General features: G+C 34.7%; 1 protein-coding gene across 1 annotated transcript; it reads right to left on the bottom strand.

The window, feature by feature from the left end:
- Positions 1-9,985: 9,985 nt before the first annotated feature.
- LOC127557454 (olfactory receptor 51L1-like) lies at positions 9,986-10,918 on the bottom strand. Its single transcript, XM_051990770.1, has one exon. The coding sequence runs from the start codon at positions 10,916-10,918 to the stop codon at positions 9,986-9,988; it is 933 nt and encodes a 310-aa protein (XP_051846730.1).
- Positions 10,919-11,313: the final 395 nt, after the last annotated feature.

The following is an 11,313-nucleotide window of genomic DNA, read 5'->3' as shown; positions in this document are numbered from 1 at the left end:
GGGACCATTTCACTTCTACATAATACTGAACAAGGTTAGTTAAGAAGACAAGATCCATCATTGAATAATGATAATAATAATAGCTAGCATTTTTATATTGCTTTAAAGTTTGCAAAGAACTTTATAAATATTATCTCATCAATCTTCATAAGAACTCTGGGATATAGAGATATCATATTCACTTTTTGGCGATGAGAGAAGAAAGGCAGGCAGAAGTTAAATGACATGCCCAGGATCACACAGCTTGTAAGTCTCTGAGAGTGAATTTAAACTCAGATCTTTCTGAAGCCGGGTCCATAGCTTTATTTACCATGCCTTCTTGTTGCCTCATGAAAACCCAAGAAGACATGGAAACAAATGAAATCCTGTTCCTTGCAGGGGTCCTCAAACTACAGCCCGCCAGCCAGATGCCACAGCTGAGAACGATTATCCCCCTCACCCAAGGCTATGAAGTTTCTTTATTTAAAGGCCCACAAAACAAAGTTTTTGGTTTTTACTATAGTCTGGCCCTCCAACAGTCTGAGGAACAGTGAACTGGGCCTTCTATTTAAAAAGTTTGAGGACCCCTGCAAGTTTAGAGGGATAGTACCTAAGTAGAGCAATCAGAAAATTGATATCCAAAGAATAGTTCACCTCTTTGTTTTTTGTTTGTTTTTTATTACAGAGATTTTTCCTTTGGTTCTAGGTCCTAGGCACTTGAAAAAGAAGTTGATATATTATTGAGGCTGAAAATGGCAGCAGGAAATTCAGATTGTAAACAGCAAAGAGAAAATTTTGAAATGACTATTTAGAAATAGGCAGAATTCAGGACAAAGTAATATCTGTCCCATATGTCTCTCCTAGAAACGTATTTCTTCAGGAGACAAACACTGTAAATTAAAGATAGTTTCATAGTACAGTGAATAGATAGATGGAGCTGGAGTTGGGGAACTTGAGTTCAACTCAATTTAAAACCTAGAAGTAGCTTAGATGTTATTTAATACAATTCTTATCTATCTTCAATGACTTTAGAATCAAGAATAGCTGACTTTCTTTTATTTCTTCAAAATCCCAATTTAAATTGTCAATTTTCTAGTATCTTAGCAACTGGAATTTATTTATTGAACAAAGAATCTGTGAACCAAAGTATTTGTATTTTATTTCTAGATACCTTTCCACCTTTGAATTCATGACTTTCTCTGAAACATGAGTATTTTTTCTCCTCTTTATATGAATATAGTGCAAAGAATAAAAGGAACATTAAAATAGAAATAGAGATAGATGTTTGAATTTAACTATGATGCAAAAAGGAGTTGCTATATCATTAAGGCTGAAAAAAGAAGCAGGGAATTCAAATTCTAAGAATCAAAGTGAGAATTTTCAGTTTACTGAGGAAATGACTGTCTTGGGTTAAACAGAATCTAGAACAAAATAGTTTATGTCCTGTATGTTTCTCTTTCCAGAGAGAGACTAATGATTATAGGATACTGTAAAATAAAGAAGCTGCAGAGTACAATGAATAAAAAGATGGACTTGGAGTCAGGAGGACCTGAGTTCAAATCATATATTATAAAATCATATATTTAGAGCTCTGTGATGTTGTTACTTAAATTTCCTCCTCTGCAAAATTGGAATGGCAATAAAACCCACTTCTGAGGATTATAGTAAGGATAAAATGCAACAATATTGGTAAAGTATTTTGTAAACGTCAAAATTTATATAGTACTTTATATAAACACTACTTGTTATTATATATAATCTTCCTTCTGCTTTCATGATTCAGGGACTGGTGTTCTATGTCAGTATAACCATCACTCCCAGTACTACTTTAGTAAATATTTGTTGAATTAATAGGCATTAATATTGAGTTTGAACTTGTAATTTCATTGGTTTAGGAAAGTCTTGGGAGAGAAACTCCTTCTATCAATGGAAGTCTGCATCTTCACAACTTATAATTTTGGAGAATTGTTCAGAACAGAGGTGTCAAATATTTGGCAAGACTACAGTACTTCTTAGTATAGTAAGAACCAGATTAAAATGTAATTTGTAAATATTTAATAAAATAAATAAAAGCAAATAGGATATAGATGATGTTATATATGTGATTTTCTAAGTATAATATAGTGTTTTTTTAATAGTTAGTTTTTTTAAGTATAGTTAAGTGTCCCTGCTTGTACACGAGTTTTATCCTACTGCTCCAGAGCACTGAGATATGACTTACTCGTGATTACACATCAAATATGTATAACAGGTAAATATCTTCCTGGCTCTGGGGCCAGCTCTTTATTCATTGCCCCAAAGTGCCACGTGGTGAAGATAAAGCACCTGTGTGCCCATTGTGAAGTAGTTTGTATGCAGTATCACACTGGAGAAGCAGAATCACATGGGTACTGATTTTCAAATAATAGAATTAATAATTAAAGTTAATTGAGTGGAGACAAGTATACAAGCAATATCAAGGCTTAGGATGGAAAGCAGAAGACTATTAGAACAAGGGAAGAAAGAGGTAGAAGGTTAAGGTGACAGCTAGGTTGAAGTAGGTACAAAACAACAACATGAAGCTACTACATGGAGAAGTGGAGTGAAACCTGATCCTGAGTAGAGATTTGAGGAAACAGCCTGCATTGGAGATAGGGGTTAGACTGAGCAACCCAGGCTAAGAGAGAATCAGTCTTCTGAATAGCACTTTTTTATCTCTGATTTTGTCTCTGCACTCTGGGGTTTCAATTCTAGCAACAAACCCTGTGACTCCCGTGTAGTTGCAGTGGAGGCCAGAATCTGATTATTTATAATCTTTCCTTTGGACTTGAGCATTTCACAAGATACGTACTTTTCTCCATCGAATAGACAGAAGATATCTCTACATTCTCTCTGAGTTGGTAAGGAGACTGGGGTCTAGAATAGATAAGTAGCAAATTTCTTAGATATGACTCATAATTAAGAAGATCAGGGCAGAGTGGACATTTTGTTCTCCATTTTCTCATACCCAAGTATAGACAGAGATAGGATTTTTTGAATGAAATTATAGCAAGAATGGTCATATCCTGGCTTTTGTATTAATCTGCTATGGTGGCTAGGAGGAAGTTTGTTGTAGAAGTTAGGAATAGACCTAAGATGCACTACTTGTTCAGGAACTAGAGTTAAAAAGATCTAACTGGTCATCAAAATGAGGGAAAGTTGCTGACTTAATAAAGGAGTAAGACAAGAGATAGGAAAATAGGTCAGAACTCCAAAGACTATATGGAACTGGATCTTGAGCCTTTAATCATGGTAACAAGGTTAGAGAAGTACAGATTCCTCCAGGAAACCTGGTCATAAAATACAAGCATTAAAAGTCATTTTTATAGTGAGAGTCAGTGATGGAAGATTACACCGACTTCTCTAGTATCTACCAGGAAAATTCTAATTTTCAGAAGCAGGAGATTCACTCTGAACCCTTCAATATCTTAGTTGAAACCAAGAAAATTCTGGTCTCCAAGAATTGGGCTTTCATTAAAGCCCTTCCTGAGGATCCCCTTAGTATCTACATGTATAGATAAGTACATACAAATGTATGCATGCATATATGAGAATTTATCTACCTATCTGTATATATACACAGGTATACATATATGCATACATTCAAACATACATACATGCATATACATAAAATTATGTAAAAATAAAGTTATGATTGGCCATTTTGCAAACCCAGAGATTCAGAGGAGAAATAATGTGATGACTGAAGAGATTCTACACCCCAACTAGACAATGAAAGTCCAAGTGGAATATGGGACTTTCTCTAGAATATTACAGTGCCCTTCTTCGTGATAACCTTGGAAGCTTTTCCCCTACATGTTTTCATAATCTTGGTAAAATAAAGAAGTCAGAAATTCAGTGACCCACATACTCACCCCTTCTTACTCACTAAATGTAGAGTGGAATGAGGAATAGAAGTGCCATTGACCTGGAAAACATCCAGGGCTTTCAGGGTTGGCCCTGCTGTGAACTAGATAAGCTTATGCAGTCCTGGTCTTTCTCTCTAAGGAGACCCTAATTATCCCTGGAGATCAGTTCTTAACTCTAAAGTCATATAGCTTTATAGCTATATTAACTCTGTATATGCTAGGTCAGACAGATTGTCTCAAATAGTAAACTAATAATAATAATAAGTGTTAAGTAGATTAAATGGTATGTAGAATGTTATGCTTAGAGTAGGGAAGACCTGAATCTAAATTTGGTTTCAGACACTGACTAGCTATGTGAACGGATAAGTCATAAAACTTGTATTTACTTTAATTTCCTCATCTGTAAAATGAGGATAATTATAGCCACTTACATCACTGAATTAGTATGAGATTAAAATGAGATAATAGTTTTAAAGCACTTAATACAATGCTTAGCACATAATAAATACTTAATAAATGTTAATCATCATCATCATCATCATTAGCTTGATCTGTCCCAAGTTTGGTTCAGACATTAAGGAATAAAAGAGATAACAGAGAAAAGATGGATGTAGTCTTGTGCATTTTTAATGTTTTTCATTTTCAAAATATATGCAAAGATAGTTTTCAACATTCACCCTTGCATAAACTTGTATTTCAAATTTTTCTTCTCTTCCTCCACTCTCTCCCCTAGGAAGCAAATAATCCAGTATTATGTTAAACATATACAATTCTTCTATACATATTTCTACAATTATCATGCTGCACAAGAAACATCAGATCAAAATGGAAAAAAAAGAAAAGAATAAGCAAGCAAACAACAACAAAAAAGGTGAAAAATATTATGTTGTGATCCACATTCAGTTCCCTCAGTCCTTTCTTCTGGATGCAGATGGTTCTTGCCATCACAAGTCTGTTGGAATTGGCCTGAATCAACTCATTGTTGAAAAAAGTCAAGTGTATCACAATTGACCATCACATCTTATTTTTGCTATGTGCAATATTCTCTTGGTTCTGCTCACTTCATTTAACATCAGTTCATGAAAGTTTCTCTAGGCCTTTCTGAAATCATCCTTCAGATAATTTCTTTCTTTTTTGTTTATAATTTTTTATTATAGCTTTTTATTTAACAGATATATGCATGTATAATTTTTTAGCATTGACAATTGCAAAACCTTTTGTTCCAACTTTTCCCCTTTTTCTCCCCACCCCTTCCCCCAGATGGCAAGTTGATGAATACATGTTAAATATGTTAAAGTGTTAGAGTTCAAATGTTGGAGTTTGTTCTTCTCAGGGCACAACCGGTTTAGAGGCTTAGAGCCCTTTGGATGTCTCCAAATCCAAAGGTTCTGCCCTTCAGCCTCTACCTCTGCTTTCTTCTGCCTCCAACAGAGATGGAAGATCTCTCTTATCTCCTTCTGGGGAGCCCAGCCACACTTGCCGCGGAGAGAGGGCTTCTGGCGCAGCTCCACTGAAATCCGTCAAAAGTGTTCTTTGCAGCAGAGTCGTTTCTCTCGAGTCTAGCGCGATCAGCCAGCCAAGAGGAAAAAGTGTATTCTACCATAGATCCTTCATCACTGGCTTTTTATCTGCCTCTTCTGAGAGAATGGGATTATGGGTTTTCTCCCATAGTGCTCTCTGGCCCAATGACTTTAAGGGAGGTGTGAACTCTCTTGAAGTTAGAAAGTGTACTTTGTGAAGCTAGCATACTTGTGGAGTCCAATGAGTAAAGGTGGGAACACAAGCCTTGTCTTGATTAGTTCTACTTAGTACCTTGTTTCAGGTTCTGGCCAAAACAACTTCTTGTAAGATTAGATCAACTCTAATTACTTAGCAGTTAGTAAGGATTCCAACATTAAAGTATAAATTAAATGCAATATATGTATACATGTGGAAACAGTTATTTTGCTGCACAAAAAGAATCAGACTTGAAATAATGTACAATTAGCTTGTGAAGGAAATCAAAAATGCAGGCAGACAAAAATAGAGGGATTGGGAATTCTATGTGGTGGTTCATAGTTATCTCCCAGAGTTCTTTCAATGGTTGTAGCTGGTTCAATTTACTACTGCTCTATTGGAACTGATTTGGTTCATCTCACTGTTGAAGATGATCATGTCCATCAGAATTGATCATCATATATTATTGTTGTTGAAGTATATAATGATCTTCTGATCCTGCTCATTTCACATCAGTTCATGTAAGTCTCTCCAGGCCTTTCTGAAATCACCCTGCTGGTCATTTCTTACAGAACAATAATATTCCATAATATACATATACCACAATTTATTTAGCCATTCTCCAATTGATGGACATCTACTCAGTTTCCAGTTTCTGGCCACTACAAAGAGGACTGCCACAAACATTCATGCACCTACAAGTCTCTTTCCCTTCTTTAAAATTTCTTTGGGGTATAAGCCCAGTAGTAACACTACTGGATCAAAGGATATGCACAGTTTGATAACTTTTTGAGCATAGTTCCAAGTTGCTCTCCAGAATGGCTGGATGTGTTCACAATTCCACCAACAATGCATCAGTGTCCCTGTTTTCCCACATCCCCTCCAACATTCCGCATTATCTTTCCCTATCATTCTAGCCAGTCTGACAGGTGTGTAGTAGTATCTCAAAGTTGTCTTAATATGCATTTCTCTGATTAATAATGACTTGGAGTATCTTTTCATATATCTAGAAATAGTTTCAATTTCTTCGTCTGAGAATTGTCTATTCGTATCCTTTGACCATTTATCAATTGGAGAATAGCTTGATTTCTTATAAATTAGAGTCAATTCTCTATATATTTTGGAAATGAGGCCTTTATCAGAACCTTTGACTATAAAAATGTTTTCCCAGTTTATTGCTTCCCTTCTAATCTTGTCTGCATTAGTTTTGTTTGTACAAAAACTTTTCAATTTGACATAATCAAAATTTTCTATTTTGTGACCAATAATGATCTCTAGTTCTTCTTTGGTTATAAATCCCTCCCTCTTCCACAGGTTTGAGAGGTAAACTATCTTATATTCCTCTAATTTATTTATAATCTCATTCTTTATGCCTAGATCATGAATCCATTTTGACCTTATCTTGGTGTATGGTGTTAAGTGTGAGTCAATGCCTAGTTTCTGCCATGCTAATTTCCAACTTTCCCAGCAATTTTTGTCAAACAGTGAATTCTTATACGAAAAGCTGGGGTCTTTGGGTTTCTCAAACACTAGATTATTAAAGTTATTGATGATTTTGTTCTTTGAACCTAACCTATTCCACTGATCAACTAGTCTATTTCTTAGCCAATACCAAATGGTTTTGGTAACTGCTGCTTTAAAATATAATTTTAGATCTAATACAGCTAGGCCACCTTAATTTGATTTTTTTTCATAATTCCCTTGAAATTTTTTACATTTTATTTTTCCACATGAACTTTTTTTCCCTAGATCATTAAAATAGTTTTTTTGGAAATCTGATTGGTATAACACTAAATAAATAGATTAGTTTAGATAGTATTGTCTTTTTTATTATATTTGCTTGCCCTATCCAAGAGCATTTAATATATTTCCAATTGGTTAAATCAGAGTTAATTTGTGTGGAAAGCATTTTGTAGTTTTGCTCATATAGTTTCTGATTTTCCCTTGGCTGATAGATTCCTAAATATTTTATACTATCGGTAGTTACTTATACATGGAATTTCTCTTTGTAACTCAGTTGGATTTTGTTAGTGATGTATGAGAATGTTGATGACTTATGTGGGTTTATTTTATATGCTGAAACTTTGCTAAAGGTGTGGCATATTTCTAATAGCTTTTTAGTTGAATCTCTGGGGTTCTTTAAGTATACCATCATATCATCAGCAAAGAATGATAGTTTGGTTTCCTCATTACCTACTCTAATTCTTTTAATCTCTTTCTCAACTCTTATTGCAAAGCTAGCATTTCTAATACAATATTGAATAGTAATGGTGATAGTGGGCAACCTTGTTTTACTCCTGATCTTATTGGGAATGGTTGCAATTGATTACATATGTAATTACATATGATGCTTACTGATAGTTTTAAATAGATGCTACTGCTTATTTTAAGAAAAAATCTATTTATTCCTATACTCTCAAGTGTTTTTATGGATGTTGAATTTTATCAAGTGCTTTTTCTGAATCTATTGAGATGATCATATGGTTTTTGTTAATTTGATAATTAATATGGCTAATTATACTGATAGTTTTCCTAATATTGAACCAGCTCTGCATTCCTGGTATAATACTTGACTATGGTGTATTTTCCTGGAGATGATCTTCTGTAGCCTTTTTGCTAATATCTTATTTAAGATTTTAGCATCAATATTCATTAGGGATCTTGGTCTGTAATTTTCTTTCTCTGTTTTCAACCTAGCTGGTTTAGGTTTCAGACGATAAAATTAAAGGCATCTATAATCACATGAAAAAATATTCGAAATCACTATTGATTAAAGAAATGCAAATTAAAATAACTCTGAGATATCATCTCACACCTCACAGATTGTTTAAAATTACAGGAAAAGAAAATGGTAAATGTTGGTAGAGATGTGGAAAAACTGGGACACTAACACATTGTTGGTGGAATTGTGAAATAATCCAGTCATTCAGCAGAGCAAATTGGAAGCCAAAGGACTATAAAATTGTGCATACCCTTTGCCTCATTATTGCCGTTACTGGGTCTGTATTCCAGGGAAATCTTAAAGGAGAGAAAAGAATCCGCATGTGCAAAAATGTTTCTAGCAGCTCTTTTTGTGGTAGTAAAGGATTGGCAAATGAGTAGATGCCCATCGATTTGAGAAGTGCATTAAAAGTTATGGGTAAATGAAGGTAATGTTAATATTATTGTTGTATAAAAATAATGTACAATCTGATTTTAGAAGGGCCTAGAAAGATTTACATGAACTGATGCTGAATGAAACAAGCAGAACAAGGAATGCATTCTACACAATAACTGCAAGAATGACCACAGATCAACAATGAAAGATTCAATTCTTCTCAGCTCTTCAATGATTCAAAACAATCCCAATTGATTTTGGATAGAAAATGCTATCTGCATCCAGAAAAATAACTAAGGAAACTGAAAGTAAATCAACACATAATATGTCATTTCTTTTTTCTGCTTGTTTTTAAACTTTCCTATGATTTTCCCCTTCTGCTCTGATTTTTATCTCCCAACATGATTCATAAAACAATAATTTTTTAAAGTAATTTCAATAAACTATGGTCTGACTAGGACAGGCCACAATGTCAAATAAAAAGTAAATTTCTTTTTTTTCTGATTTTCTTATTTTTTCAGTAGGGAAAAATTAAGAAAATAACTGATTAAAAATGATACATATCTCAGTTTCATATGTTATATCCATTACTGTTTTTCTTTGTATACTGAAGTAATTATGTTTGATAATGTTTATTCAGTTTATAACTTTAAAAAATTATTAATAATTTAAGTCAAAGCTTTGGATAGATGCAATCTTATTCTCGAGATAATGGCTTATTTCTTCAGACTTTTTCTGAGCCCATTCTTGCTTTTTTGGGCAGCAGGACACTGATGAATCTAAAAGAAAGTGAACATTCCAGCCAGTTAAAGAGTTTGAATGTCAACAAATAAGAAATACTCAAGATATTTATAAAACTAAACATTACAAAGACATATACAAGTAACATTTATGTTCTGGTGATAAATAATATAAAAGAGAAAACAGGAACAGTGCAGATTAATGGGGTATATTTGATGCAGGAGTCCAGTTTGGTTTCCCCAATTTTCACCAATTTTTTCATCATTTTTTCACCAAAATTTATTACAAGTCCCTATGCATAAAAACTCCTAAACATGCTTTACATTTTTTACATAAATCCTCTGCATAAGATCAAATCAGGAAAATTAGAAAAAGCAAAATGTGTTGTTTTATAATTGTCAGTTTTATTGTTATTTTCACCATCATCACTATTCTCTGCATTTCATCCTATTTTCTATGTATTCATGATTTAATAATTCAAACATCTATTGTGCTATTCTGGACATTCCTTGCTTTGATTTGGGCAAACATTTCCAAGATTGCTGAGATAAAAAGATTGTTTCTTTTATTTTTTCTGACAGAGTCTGAAGATGGAGGTACGAATTTCACGAGTCTTGATACAATATACAATGGGGTTGAGCACAGGGGGGACCAGCAGATAAACATAGCCCATGATGATGTGAACCACAGGTGGGACATGTTTCCCAAAGCGGTGGATGATGGATACACCTAGCATGGGAATATAAACCAATAAAACAGCACAGATGTGAGAGACACAGGTGTTGAAGGCCTTGAGCTGCTCCTTATGGGAGGCAATGCCCAATACTGTGATCAGAATTCTCACGTAAGAGAGAAGAATGAGCACAGAGTCTAGACCAAAAGTAATGAGGATGATAATAAGACCATAGATGCTATTAATACGGTGGTCAGAGCAGGAGAGCTTGATAATATCCGGATGAAGGCAGTAGGAGTGAGAAAGGACATTTTCCTTACAGAACTTTAGTCGCTTGATGAGGAATGGTCCTGGGAGGATGACTGCAGTTGCTCGAAGTATTAGGCCAAAGCCAATCTTGACAATGGTAGCATTGGTCAAGATAGTTGTATAATGGAGCGGACTGGAGATCGCTATATATCGATCAAAAGCCATAGTCAACAAGATGCCTGATTCCATGAGGGAGAAGACATGGATGAAGAACATCTGAACCAGGCAGGAATCAAAAGGAATCTGGCGAGCATTAAGCCAGAAAAGCTTGAGCAGGGTGGGCAGGGTGGTGGCACAGAGGCCTAGATCACTGGCAGCTAACATGGAAAGGAAAAAGTACATGGGCTCATGGAGTGACTGTTCTTGCCAGATTACCACCAAAATCAAACTGTTCCCTACAAAGGCAATTACATAGAGGGCACAGAAGAGGACAGAGATCTGTGGGTGTGAAGCCTCTAGGCCTGGAAAGCCAGTCAGGAGCAAGGGTCTGAAGTCACTGTTGTTGAAGGCGTCCATTTTCAAATAAGAAGATGTCCTGGGTGTCTACAGAAAAATAGTCTGGTTACTTCATTATTACCTCTTCCATCAAATAATCTTTATTTACTTTTGTGGATCTCCGTGGTCAATTCCTGTTATATCCCAATCAAGCCCATCACATATCTCTCTATTGTTCTTTGATCTCCAAATTATCAGATACTTTGGTATTGTTATGAATTCTAGAATTATGATATTGCTGGACCAATATTGCTGTTAAAAAAAAAGAGCTAAAATGATCTTCTATTAAAAACAAACAAACAACAACAACAACAAAAAAAAAAAACCATCTTTCTCAGTGTTCCTTAACTCTAGTGTCTTCCATCTGAGATTACCTACCAAGTTATACTGTATCATGGGTCAGCTCTTTAGCACAG

The sequence above is a fragment of the Antechinus flavipes genome, chromosome 3 (assembly GCF_016432865.1).
Source record: "Antechinus flavipes isolate AdamAnt ecotype Samford, QLD, Australia chromosome 3, AdamAnt_v2, whole genome shotgun sequence".
NCBI classification, from domain to species: Eukaryota; Metazoa; Chordata; class Mammalia; order Dasyuromorphia; family Dasyuridae; genus Antechinus; species Antechinus flavipes.
The sequence above is the reverse complement of the archived record's forward strand: the minus strand, read 5'-3'. Positions and strand labels throughout refer to the sequence as shown.